We start from the raw sequence: 19542 nt of genomic DNA on the forward strand, positions 1-19542 counted from the left end.
CTATCTTTTTTTATATTATATGTTTGTGGAATCTCTCAAAGTAAACATATACTGAGAAAAAAAAATTACAGTGAAGATATAATCACTCATATAGACAACGAGAAATATTATGTGATTGGACAATGCTTCTGACTGATGTGTGAGGTTTTTCAAAAAAATACGCCATCATTTTATGTGATTGGACATGATAGAGATACTTTATTGATTCCCCATGCGGCGTCATATTGACAACTTATTGAACACCTTTGACGTGTTCAAAGATTTAGACGCACGCACCCATGATGACTTAAAACCATTGTCCAAATATTATATATGTAGATTATTATAATAAAAAAGATACTTTTACAGCCTTATATATGAAAGGAAACTAATACTTGTATTATTAAAAATTAGATAATGAACATTAAGGAAATATACTTGTAATGTTGGTTATTGCAAAATATATTTTTATGGTTGAAAGGAAAGTGAGTTATCAAAAAATTCTGAATATTCACGGAAGATGCTTGTTGATGTAGGTTATTGAAGTTGAAATTAACAAGGATATATAACTATGGTTGAGAGGAAAGTGAGTTATCAAAAGGCGTTTGGATTTTTTCATTATGAAATGGATGATTTATAGTTTCCCCAAGTTTTATAACGTCACAAGGAGTTCCTAGGAATTTTCGATGTATTTTTTGGATTTTTAATTTATTTATTATGAATTTTAGAAGTAAAATCAAGAAAAATAATATTAAATATTATAGGCAACACGTGGCAGCAGCTAAAGGTGGCGCCGTCAGTGTTTCCAAAGGTGGCGTAACATGATTATGGAGGTCCAAAATTATGATTTCACATATTTGAGTTCAAGGTAGTCGTTGGATCAAAGAACATGAGTGTTAAGTTACAAAACATCAACTAGTGGTTTATATTGTTTTAAAATAAATTTGAGTTTACATTATCACTTTACATTTTTATAAGTGAAAATTTTGCTTTTATAGTTTGAGGGTGTAGAGAATGTCACGAGGAGTTCTTAGGAATTTTTGGTGTATTTTTTGGATTTTTAATTAATTAATTATGAATTTTATAAGTAAAATATAGGAAAAATAATATTAAATAGTATATGGCAACATGTGGCAGCAGCTGAAGGTGGCGCCGTTAGTGTTTCCAACAGGAGGTGTACCACGATTGCTCCACATGTCATTTTGATTACTTTTCCAATTTTATATTTTAAAATTCTTGAAAAAATAATTAAAAATAAGAAAAATACACTGAAAATTGCTAAAAACTCCTCAAGGCATCATCATGATTATGGAGGTCTAAAATCATGATTCACGTATTTGAGTTTAAGGTAATCGTTGGATTAAAAACATGAGTATTATGGTATAGGACATCAACTAGTATTTTCAATTACTTAGAAACAAAGTTGAGTTTTTATTATCACTTTACATTTTTATAAATAAAAATTATAATTTTAGAGCTTGATGACGTAGATAATGTCATAAGAAGTTCCTAGGAATTTTAGGTGTATTTTTTGGATTTCAAATTAATTTATTATGAATTTTATAAATTAAATCCAAGAAAAATACTATTAAATTGTATAGGTCGACAAGTGGTAGCGTTGAAGGTGGCGCCGTCATTGTTTCTAATAGGTGGCGTCCTCCTATTGCTCCACATATCANTTTTGATTACTTTTTTCAAGTTTATCTTTGAAAATTATTTTTAAAAATTAAAAATCAGAAAAATACACCGAAAATTGATACAAACTCCTCACGACATCATCTTCAATTATGGAGATCCAAAATCATGATTCACATATTTGAGTTTAAGGTAATTGTTGGATCAAAGAACATGAGTGTTAAGTTATAGAACATCAACTAATATTTTATATTGTTTAGAAACATATTTGAGTTTTTGTTATTATTTTATATTTTAATAATTTAAAATTTATACTTTTAGAGATTGAGGGTGTATAGAATGTCATAAGGGGTTCCTATAAATTTTTTATGTATTTTTTGGATTTTTAATTAATTAATTATAAATTTTAGAAGTTAAATTCATGAAAAATAATGTGAAATAGTATAGGGCGACACATGGCAGCAGCTGAAGATGACGCCATTAACCAACAAGTGGCGTCCAATGGTTGCTCCACATGTTGTTTTGATTATTTTTTTTAAAGTTTATCTTTAAAATATCATAAACAAATTATAAAAAATACACCGAAAATTGCTACAAACTCCTTATGACATTATCTTTGACTCTGCAGGTTTAAAATAAAGATTTCACATATTTGAGGTCATAGTAATCGTTGGATCAAAGAACACGAATATTATGTTATAAAACATCAACTAGTGTTTTAGATTGCTTAGAATTAAAGTTGAGTTTTTATTATTAATTTACATTTGTATAACTCAAAATTAAACTTTTAGAGCTTAAAGGTGTAGGGAATATCACAAGGAGTTTCTAGGAATTTTCGGTATATTTTTTGGATTTTTAATTAATTTTTATGAATTTTAGAAGTTAAATTCAAGATAAATAATATTAAATCATATTAAGCGACATGTGGCAGCAGCTGAAGGTGGCGCCGTCAGTGTTTCTCCCAACAAGTGGCGACCCACGATTGGTCTATACCCTTTAATATTATTTTTCTAGTATTTAAATTTTAAAATGCATAATAAATAAATTAAAAATCATAAAAATACACCGAAAATTGCTACAAACTCCTCACGACATCATCCTCGATTATGGAGGTCCAAAATCATGATTTAACATATTGGAGTTTATAGTAATCGTTTGACCAAATAACTTGAGTGTTGTATTATGAAACATTAACTAGTGTTCTAGATTGTTTAGAAACAAAGTTAAGTTTTTGTTATAAGTTTATATTTTTATAAGTGGAAGTTATATTTTCAGGGCTTGAGGACATAGAGAATGCCACAAGGAGTTCATAGGACTTTTTGATGTATTTTTTAGATTTTTAATTTATTTATTATGAATTTTAGAAGTTAAATCTCAAAAAAATAATATTAAATTATAGGAACTCACACGTGGTAGTTCCAGAAGGGAGAGCTGTCATTTTTTTGACAGATGGCGTCCTACGATTGCGCCACATTTCATTATTATTATATTAATATTTACCCTAAATTATTATTATATTGTTTGGATCTTGAATTATTATTATACTGTTATTTAACCTAAATTATTATTATATTGCATTTAACCCTAAATTATTATTATATTCCTTTTTACCATAAACTATTATTATCTACCCTAAATTATTATTATATTAGTTTTTACCCTAACTTGTTATTATATTTCCTTTTACCCTAAATTATTATTATATTTCCTTTTACCTTAAATTATTATTATATTGCTTTTTATCCTAAATGACTATTATTTTGCAATATCACGTGGATTTAAATGAAAAAATATATTTTAAACATAATTTAAATTTTTAAAAAAATTGTATTACAAGCTAAAAGATTATTTTTTTTAAAAAAAAACCTCTCTCTCTCTCTGTGCCAACCATCCCGAAGGAAAAAAACAAAAAGTGAACCTGCCCCACCCATTTTTCTTTGTTCTTTTAAATCACAACCCCAGCCTCTTCCCAACCCCGAACCCCATACCCCCCAAGACAACCATACACTTATCACTACACCCCCAAATTGCTTCTGCTCTTACTTCTTATGCCTTCAGAAATCTTCCAGATCAACTTGTATTGGCTCAATGTGCATCTCTTGGAATATTATCTTTGTCCCATCAAAAGAAAAAAAATACAAATATGGCTAAAACCCAAACCCAGAAAGAATGGTTTTTCAAATTTCATTAAAAAAAAAAGAATTATGAGGGAAAAATCAAAATAGAAAAAGTGGGTACTAAACTAAAATCTGTGGGAAGTTCATGAAGAAAATGGTACATGAACATTTCCTTGTAAAATTTGGTGGAAAATCGGAATCTGTAAATAATAAAATAAAAGAAATATTAGGAAAAAAGGGAGGAAATTCATTCATCCCAGCCCAGCCCACCACCTCCCCTCGATTCTTACTACCCTAGCCTGGTAGCCACGCCTCCACCACGACCATCCCGCCCCACACCCGGCTCTCTCTCCCTCTTTCCAGCCCCATCTCCAGCCAACTGAGAAAAAAAAAAAACCAGCAAAGCCACCCCATCCGCAACCCAACCATTCTCTCTCTCTGTGCAAAATGTTCTCAAGAACCCAGTTATTCTACAAAATTTGACAGAGCAACCAGAGATCTATAACAAATAGAGCCCCACTGCACAGATGAACACAGAAACAGAGTCCCCCAAATCAAAATCAAAATGCTAACTATGACATTAAACCAAGAAAAATATGAAATCTAAACAATACTTAGATCTGATCCAAAAAATAAAAAAAATATCCAGATTCTCTCTCTCTCTCTCTCTCTCTCTCTCTCTCTCTCTCTCTCTCTCTCTCTCCCCAAAACTTGGATATGGAGTACGTTGTGGTGGGTTGGATTTGAGTGCGATGGTTGTGACTGTTGGGTTTTCGCCGGAAGAAGAGAGATGGATGGTGACTGTTGGGTTTTCATAGAAAATCCCTTAAGCCAAGCACCAGTTGTGTAATAAACCACCAGCATCAATAATTCCAGTATTTCTGCGAAAGGGTAGAGATAAGAGAGAAGAGATGGGTTGTAATTTTTGTGATGGGTAATTTTAACCCGGTTGTAGCGTAAGGAGGATATTAATGTTAGCCTTTTGATCAATCTAACGGCCCAGTAAGTAGTCTCCGTACGTAACCTCCGCACAAAATCTCCGCATTGTAGTCTCGCCGTTGAGCAAGTACTGAGCTCAAGTACAGGCTGGGAGAATGGGCCTATCTGGGCCCTACACGCATGCCATTGCCATGCTTTTCCCCACCCCACATACGATGGTCGATGTTACAGAAAGCCATTGCATACCAAACTGGGCCCAGCAACCAAGATATACCATATCCAGCTGAAAATGCCCCAACAAGTGAACTGTTCTTGCCGGGCTTTATTTGTGTTGGGTGCTTGGGTACCATTTTGAGCCCACCAAACCATAACCAACAAGTGAACAAGGTATACAAATAGTTCCCAAAATAATATGGCCTCGTTTGGTGGGTCGGCTTTGATAATATGCCATTTTTTGTAACCGTTGTATCAAATTATTAAGTTTAATTCAATGGTTAAAAGATATGACCTCATCTAAACGTCATAAATAAGACTCTCACTATAGAATGACTATGAATAAGACTGGATAGAGTAAATTGGGGTTTGAATTTCGTCCCATGGATGCACAAAGCACTAGTCATGACGTTATTTCAATTTTATTACGCTAATCCATGCCACCCCACCAAACAAGGTCTATATGATGCAGCATGACAATATGATGACTAAAACTTTAGCCTCAAACATGTAATTCTGGAATTCACCAAGCAGATATGAGAAAACCTCAAGGTTTATTTGATAATTTGGAATAACAAAACATAACCCTAGCCATGGGTAAAATTAATTTAAATATTCCTAGAAACCCTAGGAATAAACAAGGAATTAAAATAGAAAAATAACAAAGTTTTCAAAAATTGTAAAAATTGGATTTCGGGCTACCAAACGATCTCGGATGCCTGAAAAGACCCATACGTTATGGCAAAGCGATGAGTTTTACTCGTGACTCCATTCTTTTCGAATCGACAGGTCATGGGCTCGATTATGAGTTTAGAGTCCAAATATGCAGTTTATCCGATTTACCCTTGCTTGCATGTCTCCCCAACTCCTCTTTGATTGCTTCCGTCATCTGTTCTACATCGCTATAGGTGCTCAAGCACCAGAAACACTAGAAAATGGGGGTCTGTAAACGGAGATTGCCAAGGTGCTTGGGAGTTGGCTTGGCATGCTCTTTGTTCTTAGTCGAGTTGATGAAACTTTTCAATTTTCAGCCTGTATTGATCTAGGACTACCTAACTGGGGGGCTTTGGAGCCTGAAAAGAGAGAATAGTCTAAAGCTTCAGGTAGGCTGGACCAAACTGAAGTGCTCGCCTGATATATTAATATGTGGTCATCTTTTATTTGTTAAAAACGTTGTTCACAAAACAAGAAAAGTTAGAAGTCTGAATTATGAATATTTACATCTATAATCCGCCTACATCAGCACATACCCAAAAAAAAAAAAAACCCAAATGTTGCAGAAAGTGAGCAGCAGCCAGGACCAGGACCTCTAAAATTCAAGTTAAATTGGAAAGAAAACAAAAAGTAAACAGAAAAAAGCTGAATGCTTTGGATATTACCATTACGCAGAAATTGAGTTTTAAAAGTAGGAAGATTTCAATTTGATGATGGTCGTCGAAATAGCAGAGAAGAGAGACCAAGGCCAAGCCCCCTTATTTGGTAATGACCACTTCCCTCTGAGAGAAACAAATTTATGAATTCCAGGTAATTTCCCATTTCCAAATCCAAATCCAAGCAACCCACCTGACACGTTCTTATTCATCGCTTAAACCCTTCAAACAAGCGCACACAGACGACATAGCTCAACTTTAAATTAATCTCAGTCTTATGGTCTCATGGTCTCGGCTTCCAACCCCAAACACACTCCTTAATCTATTCTTCCTCTATCAAATCAATGTAACTTAGTACCTATAAATATACATATATTCTCATACATACATTAATTAATACATTGGGATTGGCCATGCAAATTACCTTTGATTTGAGTTTGAACCAGCTCTAAAGAGACTAGAAAGTGCTTTGACGATGGGGGGCGGGGCCGCTCAATCTTCTGACCGCCACACTGTCCGAGATGGCATCTGCCACGCCGGTGCAGGCGCCGCCGCTGGTCAGCTTTTCCCTTCGCTTTTCAATTTCTAGGGTTCCGTTCCTTTTGGAACGCATTGGAAATCTGATGAATTTCTCATTCTTGTCCGCGAATTGGTTATATTTTAAGCTTTGCAGGTGCTATGGCGGCAACGTTCGTGTGCCCTTTGGATGTCATCAAGACTAGGCTACAGGTCCATGGCATGCCTCCGGGACAAAGAGGTATTCTTCACTATTCAGACTCTATGCACTATTATTCCCTTGAACATATTATGTTGTATTTATCAGTGGTCAGAGGAAATGGGTGATTCTGGGTTTGCTGGCCTTAATTTATCTATAGAAAAGTTGGTGCAAGTAGCGATTTTTAACCATACTAGATTCACTAGCTAATGTATTGGAAGTATGCTGAACACATGTTTAGGTGGAAACTGGAAATGGAATCATAGTCAGATTAGAGTTTCAATTTTTGATCTGTAGATTATTCCCACAAACGAGGAAATATGCATTGAGTAGTAGAAGTATGCCACACATGCCTTAGGCTCTATACTTGTAGTTCGTACTGCATACCGCGTATTGTTACTCTTGTTGATATATGAATCTTCTTCTTTGTTATCCTTTTGGCCTATGCTCAGGTAGTATCATTATCACAAGCCTACGAAACATATTAAAAACTGAAGGTTTGAAGGGGATGTATCGTGGCCTTTCACCAACAATTCTAGCGCTACTTCCAAATTGGGCAGTGAGTGTTACTTTTGTTGCCTATATATTGTGAAACAAGTCTTTGGGAACCCTTATACTGTGCAAACTTGAGTTCCGAAGGATATGGGTCCCTCTTTCAGATCACATGCACATTCTAATCTAACATACTTTATAGAGTTCTGTTGGTGACATAAGTATTCTATTCATATGTAGGTGTACTTCACAGTTTATGAGCAACTCAAAGGCCTACTCCAGTCGCATGGTTGGTTTCCTAAATGTCGCTTACTTGAAAATTTGTGTCGGTCTTCTCATGATATCTTATGAAACACATAGTATTCCTCTATTCTTGGTTTAGTTATGAGCTATGGGGGATACTTAATGGTATTTGGTTAGTTGGTTTTAATCATTCACTATTGTCATGCTGCAGTTGATGGCAGCAGCGAACTTACAATTGGTGCAAATATGATAGCTGCTGCTGGTGCCGGGGCTGCCACAGCCATTACAACAAATCCATTGTGGGTTGTTAAGACCAGACTTCAAGTAAGTTTACTGTTCTTGTCTTTGTAATTCATTTAAAATGGAACTATATATATTATATATTATATTCTTATGATTGTTATTTCATTGATTGTAGTAATAAGGACATCTGTGATTCTATCTCATTTTCTGCTTGACCACATGCTTATTTCGTGATTAAGTTTCCTCATAATTATATTAGAGTTGACAGTATTTAAGCATGCATATGCCCTTTCAAGCATGTGTTTTTCAAGCACGGGAGTTTGTTTTTGTTTGCAATAGCAAATGCTTCTTTGTGTTGCAGTCTTACAGAAGTACTAAAACCGGGGAATTTTTACTGAAAATGGATGGATTTCAGAGGATCAAAGTTATCCAATATCAGTGCTAAGACGGATGCATTGGCCAAGCTGGCATAGATTTTGAACTATATAAGTATGGCTTCTGGGAAGTGGATATGAAGAGATATGAGTTCAGTATGATATAACTTCTAACTTGTTAGAGGTTTCTGTTTTGAAGTAACATGTGCTTCTTTTTAAATTTGTTTCCTTTTTCACCATAATTTGGTAGCTTATATCTTACGTTGATGTTATCTGTTCCTTTTTGAAATTGAATTGGAGATCCATCTAATTGCTAGAGATGGTCCTAGAGTGCTTATAGTTATAGGTTTTCAAGAAATGTGTGGGCATATAATATCCTTGGGGTTGATGCGTAATCTAACTTGGGTAATGAATCTCTTCCACATAATTACATATCTTGAGCTTCTGGCTTAACTCAATGCTCATGGTTTTAGAAAATTCTAGAACTTCACATTTATTTAATGTTTGAACTGCTGTCATTTTTTTTAAACATTCTTGATCATCTTTATGTAGACACAAGGAATGAGGCCTGGTGTGATTCCTTACAAAAGCATGAGATCTGCTTTCACAAGGATTGCAACTGAGGAAGGCATGCGAGGTCTATATAGGTCATTTTTCTTGTTTTCAATTATAGCATGTAGATATGACACTAGACTAGGAATTTCATATTTGACGCTTAAGTACTAATCAAAATTCTCTTTCCGTTCCAAATTGGTATAAAGAAGCCCTCTCAAGTTATAATAATTATGAAAGTGTGGTTTCCGTTCATGATACCTTCTTTGTTGTTTTTGTGGTTTCAAACAGTGGGATCTTGCCTTCTTTGGCTGGGATAAGTCATGTTGCAATTCAATTTCCTGCGTATGAAAAGATAAAATCTTTTATGGCAAAAAGGGGTAATGTGATATGTTTTCTTCTGTGCTAGATTGTTTTACTGGAATCTTCAGTATTTTCTTATTACTAACTTTATCTGAACGCATGAAATTTAACTTTTCAGATAATACAACTGTTGATAAGTTAAACCCTGGTAATGTTGCCATTGCCTCATCGATATCCAAAGTAATTGCTTCAGTAATAACTTACCCTCACGAGGTATGCTCAGCTAGACTTCTTATTAAACACATTGGAATTTGGACTGCTTACAACTTAAAAATCCTCTTTCTTTCTTTCTCATATTTTGTTATTGTTATCCTGTCTGCAGGTCGTTCGCTCCAGGCTGCAAGAGCAAGGCCAGGCCAGACATATTGAACCCCAGTATGCAGGGGTTATTGATTGTACAAAGAAGGTGTTCCAAAAGGAAGGCCTTCGTGGATTTTATAATGGTTGTGCCACTAATTTATTAAGAACCACTCCTTCTGCTGTTATTACATTTACCAGTTACGAGATGATAGATAGGTTCTTGCGGAGGGTTGTACTTAAAGAAAAAGAGCATTCAAATGGCCGCCCTAAGCCTGATGGCCATGCTGAATCGCAGCAGGGAAATGGAGGCAACGAGAGAGTGGTGAATAACTCTGATTTGCGGCAATCACAATCCCAAACAAATCAGAGGACACCGATTCCTCTTGCAAACAAAGAGCAGCTAGCAGCAAGACACTGAACGACGACTCTCTTTTTTGAACTTAATTTTGATTGTAAGAAATTTTTCTGTAATAATGAAATTAAATAACAAGATAGATGAATGTAAGCCCATTTGAAGGGAAGAAAAAAAAGTTATTTGCCTTCTTTGTATTTTACTTTTCAAATGTACGCCATTCAATTAGCATTGAAGTAGTTCTTTCCATCCCTATGATTCGAAAGCAGAGAACTGTAACATTTATTTGGATGAGCAAAAGTATTTATTTTTTTTTTTTTGGTCTTTCATGGATTTCATATTTTGTTATAACTAAGAGAGTTGCTATACTCTGATTCTTAGCCATTTTGGCTAGAATGAGGGCAAATGCAGCTCCAGCATATGACTCTCTATTTTGTAGAACTCCCTATTTGAGTTTGGTGCCTCTCTACATTCGGAGAGGAGAAGAGAGAATTTGCGGGTTCTCCATTTCTTATTGTTCTCTCTACCTAGGCACGCAACTCTCTTTCACTCTTACTTTTTAATTTTTTAATGAACTTTTAATTTAGAGTGGATGAGAGAAATAATATTATAGATTAGTCAAAGTAAAAAATATTGTTAAAGGAAGTAGTTTGCTATAATGACTTTCTAACTATTTTGACCAAAATTTAGAGACTCTCAGGATTGCAGAGAATGACCTCCAAAATGGGATTGCCAGTCGGATTGCAAGATAAGAATTTTCAAAAGTTGTGCTTTTTCATATGGCCAAGCTTGAGCTTTGGTGGTGTAATAAAGCTTGCCTTATTATTCTTTGCCCTTTTTCCCTCAAGGGCACAGCTTTTGCTTTACTTCAGTGATTTCCCACCAGCCACGGCCCTGGTCCATGCCACTTTAACTTTAAAAGGATACCTCAAAAAAGATTGATAATGGCGTGCACACAAAGTTGGGTTTTTCTTTGATTATCAAAATCACATATATCAAAAATATTTTTTAAGTACATGATTAGAGAAACATGTTTTCCCCTTGAGACATGCTTTAATTGGATATAGCAAGAAGAAGAGGGTACAAAATTTTTTGGACCAAAGTTCATGAGAGACCATCACATGACAATTACATTCAAAACGCTCTAATATATTTCCGATTACTAAAATTGGAATTTAATTAATTTACTCAGGAATGGTAACGAGCACAGGGCGCCAAGCCCTTCTCAGTAACAACGACTTGTAACGGAAACCGGTCCAGCCCGGTCTAGGTGAACCCGGCCCAACTCCACCAACTGCTTTACCCGCCACCACCAAACCGAACTCTTGCCGCGTATCTATCTCACTCTTCCTTTTCTCGTTTAATTCAAAAGGCGGGGAAGACACAAAGAGGTCCTTGAGGCTGTGCCTCTGAACCGGAGACGGAGCCTTCTGCGGCAGTGACTGAACTGGTGGGTCTCGTCGGCGACTGCTGCTCCGGGTCAGGAGCATTAGCAAGGTGGGTTTGCGGCGGCGGAGCTGGATCAATGGGCTCGTTCTTGGGCTTCTGGTTGGGCTTTGGGCCACGCCGCACTGCGTCGCGAGCAGCTTGAACTTCTGTAGCGTCCCCATCTTTTGAGGTTTGTTGCTAACTGGCATGATCTCTATATATACATGCGGGGGAGTCTCTTGCTGTGGGTTTGTAGGGAATTTGAATTTAAATGGGTGAATGATTGCCGGGTAGAGACAATTGATTGCTTCTGAAATGGAAAAAAGGATATGTTGGGAAGTGGATGCATCTTTTTTATACACTACTTAGATTAATAGTGATTGGGTCTCACTCTTTTTCACAATTTGAAAGGGAGGGTTTTGGGAGGAAAAAGGGGGACGGAGAGAGAGAGAAAGAGGTGCATTTTCCAAGTAAAATTCCATATGTGCTAAATCCAAAATCCAAAATATACGGGGTTCTGAAAAAGAGGTACACCTCATTCTTTGACTGAAGACAATTGAAAAGTCAGTTTTAGGCCATGACCATTGATGCCTGCCTACTTGTAGAACGAGGAATTAGTAAAGAAAAGATGCAAGACTTGATTGCCCATTGAGGTGAGCCAGCCTGCATTTCTTCTAGATTCCATTTTCTAGGTTGGAGTAGTATGTACCCAAGATTCTTGGGCAATTATGTTGTCATTACCTCACCATCACAATGTGATTAGCTTTTGACCTAAAAACCCTAACAAAAAATTCCAATTTAAAAAGAGTTTATATAAATGTTTAGTGAAAGAGTAGCTTTAATCTAATATAATATAAAAAATCTAGAACCTTTTTATCGTTTCTTTCCGTTTTTCCGGGTAGAGGAGGTGCTCAACCATATCAGACAATCCAAAACTTGGTTAATAAAGAATATCAGAGGAAGCAGAGGCCAGAAGGAAATGGACAACGGTACAAGATCTAAATGCGCATTCATGATCTGAAATATAATGTAAAATATGAACATTAACAACATTATCTCCATTTAATATGTACAATCCCTCGAGCCTTTACCTAGCAGTACTGATATGCCAAACTGGATGTGTTTTTTCTATTACCAACAAATCAAGGAGATGAGTACAAAATAACCTCAATCCACCTAATCAAATCTGAAACACATTCATGTTCTGTATTATGAAACTTCATAGAATGGGGAAAAATATATATCAGGCACTGGCATTAGGTGTAGTAGACCTAGTGCTAGGCCATTTTTGGGTCACTGAAATTGGTGAAGATAGTGGTCTCTTGTTCTTCATCAACCCAATCTCATCACAATCTGGTGAAGGTGGTGGCAGTATATTTGTTTTCATCCCGGCATTATCAAATGCCGGCTTTAAATTATCTGGCACATCGTTCCCGCTTTCAATTGTCTTCAAAGCCTCCAAAACCTCACACATGGTAGGCCTCATGTCGTTGTCCAGCTGCAAACATTGAAAAGCCAACTCTGCTACTGCAATTACCATCCTTCTAACTTCATCATCGGACTCAAATCCGAGACGTTGATCTACCAACTCATTGAATAAACCTTTCTGAATCTTGCTTACGGCTAAGTTAGCCAAATTAATCTCATGCCTATGCCTGCTTATATCAACTGCTGGCATAGATGATATAAGCTCAATGAGAACAACCCCGAAACTATAAACATCACTCTTACTAGTTAGCTGGTAACACTGGTGGTACTCTGGGTCAACATAACCAGGGGTCCCTTGTGGAGCAGTTGAGACATGGGTGACATCCATGGGGAAAAGCCTGGAGAGCCCAAAATCTGCAACTTTTACACAAAAATTGTTATCAAGGAGAATGTTGGTAGTCTTCACATCACGATGTACAATTTCAGAGGCATGGAGGTAAGACAATGCGTTCGCGGTTTCTATGGCAATGCTCATACGAATAGGCCATGTCAGTGCGCCAGGGTCTGCTCGCTCGCCGTGGAGATGATCAGCAACAGTGCCATTGGGAATGTATTCGTACACAAGGAGGAGTTCACGGCTGCGGCGTGAAGTGCAGCCATATAGGGAAACTAAATTTTGGTGGCGCAGACGGGTGAGAATTTCAATTTCATTCATAAACTGTTCCACACGTTTGTAATTGTGCTCATATAAACGCTTGACTGCAACTTCCCGGCCATCTTTGAGTTTGCCTATATTAGATTGATCAAAGAAAGGCCTTTCAGTAAGGTGCTGCAGATATACTCTGCAACTTCATTCCCTCTTTTAACTGCCTAAAATAACTGTTATATTTTTATTTTGTTTGTCTTTCAACAAAAAAAAAAGCATAGAATTTTTTAACTCTTACCGTAGTATACGGTTCCAAAACCTCCATCTCCCAGTTCTTTTTCACTATCAAAATGATTAGTGGCTTCTTCAAGTTCAGTGTAGGTGAAGACTGGGACGCCAAAGTAGGCGACGCCCCCTTCTATGTCTGAATTTGTGTGGGGCTGAGAAGAAATGTTCCTTGAGAGGAAGTTTGAAGCAGCGCCTTTTTTTTTGTAACACCACAGAAGAAACAAGCATACTGCAAGAAGTACCGGACATCCAAGGCCAATACCTGAAGCATGCAAGTGAGAGAGGTCAACTTTTAACCAAAGGACTGCAGTAAGTCAAATTATAAAACAGTTACAGAGCAGTTTATACCAGCGGGTGCTTAAAAGAGAGTTAAATTTCATCAAGGGTATCTTTTACAGAGCATTCAATTTACTCCCCCACCGTGTTTAAGCACATAGTGCGAAACTTGGGAAAGGAGGCATTAATGAACGGTGTACACTGCAAGGAATATGGTAATATTCAAAGCTTGTTCATTTCATGTAATGCTTAGAAAAGTAATCCTCTGTTGAGAGGCACTTGGGACTGATTTGATTTCCTTCCTAGGGTTCTAACAGTTGTCCTAGATGAGATCAATTATATATTTAACTTCAGAGATGTCAATCTTACCTAGTCCTAGCGTCAATCCCAATTTATCTCCTGCAACATAAATTGCAAAATGAAAATTTTGTTAGCTGAAGCAAAGAAGATTGAAGTGGCATATATATAATTGGCATTCAACAAAAACAAGATAGTGCATAACGATCATTTAAAAACTCATATGTACTTGCGTGTGTGTGTGTGTTTGTACCGAATACAAAGTATTTTCAACAGACTCTTTCCTTTTTTGAGAGTTGAATGGAAATGGATAAATAACGAAGGGTCATGTAAATGCGGGAAGCATCTAATTTGATGTACATCTATTCCGATGTAAATACCTTTTTCTCTAACGGAACATTTAAATTTTCCCTTGTCAACATGGCATTCTTCTCTTACTCGAAATTCAAGGTGAAACGTAGTAGTCAATGCAGAGAGATTGAAGAAAGGTTTATATGGATCCCTGGGCATGTGAAACACGGAACACGATGGTGGGGGACTTAGTAAACTATGATCAGGCGAAGTAGTATAGTAAGTATAGTTATGATTTCTGCAGCCGTCGATAAGCTCTGTATCGTTGAGTGGGGTGCTGCATTTGATGAGGGTCAGATTGGGTGCGAATAATTCATCAAAGACTGGAGAAGGGTCGGGAAGCCTCAAGTCGTTGAAAACTTGATCATTGCAGTGATTTGTTTTCAAACGCTGCTCAAGCTTGCGGTCATTGATAAAAATCATATTTGGTTCAGGGATGATCTCAAATTCATGCCAGTATCCTTCCTCTTTCAGTTGGATCCTCGGATTATCTCGATCAGAACAATTAACTGTGAACAACCAGCCGCATTCAGGAGGATGCGTCTGACATTCTTCGGGAGAACAGCCTTTGTTGATTTTCAACTCTTCAATAGAGTGAAGAACCACGAGATGAGTGAGAAGAGAGAAAATAAACAAAGCCACGGGAGCCATCGAGAAATTCCCAGCTGAACTGAAGAGCCAGAACTAAAGCACCACGGAAAAAGAAAAACAAAAACAAAAGGATCTACTTCTCAAGTTCAGAACAAGACTGCTGAATTGTTTACTTCCATTCTTGCTTCACAATATATTAAGTTCATTCTGTGTTTAACACGCTAGTTGACTTGGAAATTGGAAGGGGAAGACTCGTACAACTAGGTTGAAACTAGTGCAAGGTGGGGCTACTTTCCATGTAAAATATTGAAATCGTATGCTTGATAAACACACTGTTGATTGGTTGGCTTAAAAACAAGACTCCCATGAGGGAGTTTCCTTCTCATCTTCCCCATTGACCTGCAGTAGAAAGAAAGACTTGACCCCTTGACTTTTCAGCCCATGATGATAACATTCAAAATTGAAATCATGGTCTTAAAAAAGAGATCACCTTGCAACTCCTTTGAACCACACATTACGGTAGCAAAGATAACAACTTCTCCTGACTCGTGAACCAGGTTTCGCCCTTCTTTCGGGTGTACTTACATAATTGTGTGAACACTGGACAGTCCGAACAGTTTCACATCCATGAAAAGCATCCTAGTTGAAATGTTGACTGCAAAGAATGCTACTATGATATTGAATTATAGAATATTAATGGAACCTAGTATCTCGGAGTGTTCTTAAGGACTTGAGCTACAAGCCCCTTCTCTTCTCTTTGATGTTATTTGGTCGCAAGGCATCCCATATATGATATATCGTTGTTATATAATTTTGGTCATTATCATTTCCCTCCCGCAATTTAAGAAAGAATATGAGGAGTTGGCATTAGTAAAACGTAATTATGAACTGGGTCCTTTTCTCTGGCTGTCATTTTCTCTGGCGGTCTTGATGGTTTAAGTAGGAGACGGGGTAAGAGGAAAACGTATCCACAAGGGTACCTAACCTAGACTTTGTGGTGTTAGTCGTAGATGACTAATTGAAGGGACCCATCCCGTTGGCCGGATTGATACAATGGCTACGGAAGCAGGACTTTCTGAGTTTTGTTCTACACTCTGTTCCTTGTTCTCTCTCAATAACAGAGTCCTCTGTTTTATTCATGCTTCAAGACCACTTCAGTTTTGAATTTGACAAGCGCAAATACATATACATATATATATATATATGAAATTTGTCATGGGTTTTGTTGGTTCTTAAAATTAGATTAGAGACTGAGACTTAACTCAGTATGGTTTCAATCCATGTCATTGAAAGATTGAGCTCATAGCACATTGATGTCGAGGGTGGCTTACCATCATTTGGTTCGATTGCCCTTCTTCATCAATAGGCACAAAACCTAGAAGGCACACAGCCTGTTGTATCCGAAATCCAAGTCCTTATAAACAGGAACTAAAGCAACAAATGAGCAGCCAGGCCAGCAGCATGGGAAGCATAAGGTATTCTAGATTTCTTGCAACCAAGAGAATACAAGATGAATGACTTGTGGCCTTAAACAAAACTATCTGACTTGCCTGTTTCTTTTTCCTTCCACGTTTAACTTTCAAACTCGCAGAGTAATTGGGTTTAGAAGACCTACATCTGTAATTTGATAATCCTTAATCATCGACCAAAAGGCATGGTTGCATGGACTCCAAGTCTTGGAAAGCCCCATTCTTCTTCACCAACATGTTATCAAATATTGGTTATAATTTAATAAACTCAAACTGCAATTTGAACATTAGCCACTCAAGCATCTGAGTTAGAATTGTCTTAGAGTTGAAGATTAAGGGCAGTCCTTAACTAGGATTAGGAAAGATTATACAGTTGATAAGTGTGCTTGCCTAGTGCTCTTATAACTAGGGAGAATAAAAATTTGCAGTTCTGAAGGTTCTCATTCTCATTCCACGATTCTATAAACTTAAGGGAAAGAAGAGTGATGCGATGCTAGTGCTATGCACTATTTGAAGGTAGTTTTGTTTTTGGTGCAATAGTGCATGCCTATTGGACAATCCAATACTGCAGCACTGCTGCACGCTGTGGGTCATTTCTAGCACTCACAAACTCACAATGACATAAGACTCTGGGACCTCTGTGGCTCTCTCTGTCTCCCTGTCTCTACCACGCAACCAAGTTTTATGTGATGAAAGTGTCCAATTTAAAGTTCAAACAACCCATAAGGATTTGTATAATGCAACGCTCTGTCACAATTTCAAAAGATGGCTATAAAGTGTAAGCACTGGTTTGCGTTTGGTAATTGGTTTATGTGGGTTCCAGGCGTTTGGTGGTGTCCTTTTTGTTTCCAGAACAAGGATTATGAATCTTTCTTCACATAGAAGTTTCAGTTTTTGAGGGTAGCACTAAGATGAACATTGATGATCTCCAAAGAAACAACAGAGATAATGGCAACAAACGGGGTTTAATAAATAACAGGCAGAGGTCGTTGGTGGTGGTTTTAGTCAAAAATGGCTGGTGAGGAATGAAATGACCGACATACAACCAGCAATTTTGTGTAGTTGGAGTGCATTGAATGTGACAGACTGTAGAGGGTTTAAACTTGTTCTACATATATCAAAGAAAAGGGTTTTTATTAACTTGATCGTGAATTAAGACATTGTTCATCATCAAATTCTACTTTTAAGCTTTCAGCGCAACCGGGGATGAAATCATCTTAAAGTTTAGGTTCACTCACAGACTGAATGACGTTAAATCTAAAATATCATCTCAATATCTAAATCTAAATTTGTCTACTTCTCTAATCTTATTTATTGAAAATGTGAATGCTTCTCAATTATTATGTTCTTTCCTTTTCAGATTGTGACGTTTATGCCTCGGTTATATTATATATATATCATGTCATAAAATAAGTTATTGTATGATTGTATCCTATATTCTTCTTTTTGTAGATAGAAGTTAGAAGCTGCATCACTTTTTTTTGTTTTGTTTAGAGGTCCAAGATTTAAATCCATAACGGTTGATATTCAATGTCGTGTACCAGCAGCACCCACTTAACTATTTTCTATTTAAAGTTTAAACAACCGCCATTTTTCTTGAATCAAATGTACGGTAGGAATTAGACTATTCTATGCCCAAGTGGACAATTATATCATGCCGGAAAGTATCTAATTATTCATAATAATTTCATGTACACAGAAGATTAAAAATAAAAAATAAAAAATAAAAAACTAACCTTCATCATCCCGGCAGCGCACAGAATGAGTCCTCCTTGGGCAGAGACACCTAAAATGGTAGGTTGTGTAATTGAAGCCGCACCTCCCTCCACTGTCTTGGCAGCGGCTGCAGTCACTAGCAAACCAATTCAGCTCAAACCCTCTGCTCAAAACCTCTTGTATTAATCCCACCTCACCATTCTCATACCCTCCTCTAGCATGAGCCACCACCACTTCTCCTCTACACTTGTCACTTCCTAATTTTGGATATTCATCCCGAGGCAGAGCCAGAACTGAAGTATTACTTCTGGTTTTGTTAGTTGGCTGATCAAAGCAACCGACTTTGTACTTTGGAAATGACTCAACCACAGAAGAGTTGCAATTGTAGAGCAAAAAGAAGTCAGCTTGGTTTGAAGCCAACTCGAACTGATCATTGGGAAGGGTTAAGTTATGGAGTGATGAAATATCATCGTTACAAGCAGTGCTTTCTAAGTAGCCTGAAAGCAGAGAATTTGAGACAAGAAGAGACTTTCTTTGGTAATCGATGTTGTGGATGGTGTAATTGTTACCAGACAATTGGAGAAGTGGGTAGGCATCTTCACCATCTCCATGGCAAGAGAGCTGGAAGCCAGGGTAGCCACAGAAGGATTCTTGCCTGCCTTGGATGTAGAATGGATAGCTAATGTTTTGGCGGCCACAACTTACGGGCACACTGCAGTTTTGGTAGTAAAAGTCCAGAGCAAATGAGGCTTCTGTTAGGAGGAGAAACATCAAAATGAGGATGCAGAGGTTTTGATGCATTTGGGATATTGTAAATTGTGGCGTAGAGACAGTGAAAAGGATAATAATAATAATATGGCAGAGAGAGAGAGAGAGAGAGAGAAAGAGACAAAATATAATAATAATAGTTTTGAGAGTTGTATTTGAAGAGGGTGGCTTTGACTTGATAATTGCCCAACTGGAAGCCTCTGGAGCTGACAGTTGACACTTTTTGAGCAATAGAATGCTGTCTTTATAATCTGCCTCACATCTTAAGACTCTTGAATTCAAGCCAGAAGGTTGCCTAAATGGGTCTTATTCTAAGAAAGTCGTACAACTTGACCAATCTCGTAATTCAACTTCTGCTTTACATTGCCTCCTCTACAGGGCCACACACTGACTTTTA

The 19542-nt window shown here is 37.0% G+C and overlaps 3 protein-coding genes across 4 annotated transcripts; 1 reads left to right on the top strand and 2 right to left on the bottom strand.

The window, feature by feature from the left end:
- Positions 1-6219: 6219 nt before the first annotated feature.
- On the top strand, positions 6220-10203 carry LOC117613972 (nicotinamide adenine dinucleotide transporter 2, mitochondrial). The gene is made up of 9 exons (XM_034342618.1): positions 6220-6810; positions 6927-7010; positions 7421-7527; positions 7701-7749; positions 7915-8027; positions 8873-8967; positions 9164-9252; positions 9354-9448; positions 9558-10203. Exons 1-9 carry the CDS (start codon positions 6729-6731, stop codon positions 9951-9953), a joined length of 1110 nt encoding a protein of 369 aa, XP_034198509.1. The 5' UTR covers positions 6220-6728; the 3' UTR covers positions 9954-10203.
- Positions 10204-11071: 868 nt separating this feature from the next.
- LOC117617486 lies at positions 11072-11524 on the bottom strand. Its single transcript, XM_034346871.1, has one exon. It carries the CDS (start codon positions 11522-11524, stop codon positions 11072-11074), a length of 453 nt encoding a protein of 150 aa, XP_034202762.1.
- An 809-nt stretch (positions 11525-12333) lies between these two features.
- Positions 12334-19229, bottom strand: LOC117613970 (LEAF RUST 10 DISEASE-RESISTANCE LOCUS RECEPTOR-LIKE PROTEIN KINASE-like 1.2). Of its 2 annotated transcripts, none has more exons than XM_034342614.1 (4): positions 18398-19229; positions 14323-14352; positions 13688-13939; positions 12334-13532 (listed from the first exon to the last, which is right to left on the bottom strand). In XM_034342614.1, exons 1-4 carry the CDS (start codon positions 19176-19178, stop codon positions 12559-12561), a joined length of 2037 nt encoding a protein of 678 aa, XP_034198505.1. In that variant the 5' UTR covers positions 19179-19229; the 3' UTR covers positions 12334-12558. The 2 variants fall into 2 exon arrangements, with proteins under 2 accessions (XP_034198505.1, XP_034198506.1); XM_034342615.1 differs by lacking the exon at positions 18398-19229 and adding an exon at positions 14631-15540.
- Positions 19230-19542: the final 313 nt, after the last annotated feature.

This window comes from Prunus dulcis, chromosome 1, assembly GCF_902201215.1.
Source record: "Prunus dulcis chromosome 1, ALMONDv2, whole genome shotgun sequence".
Lineage (NCBI taxonomy): Eukaryota > Viridiplantae > Streptophyta > Magnoliopsida > Rosales > Rosaceae > Prunus > Prunus dulcis.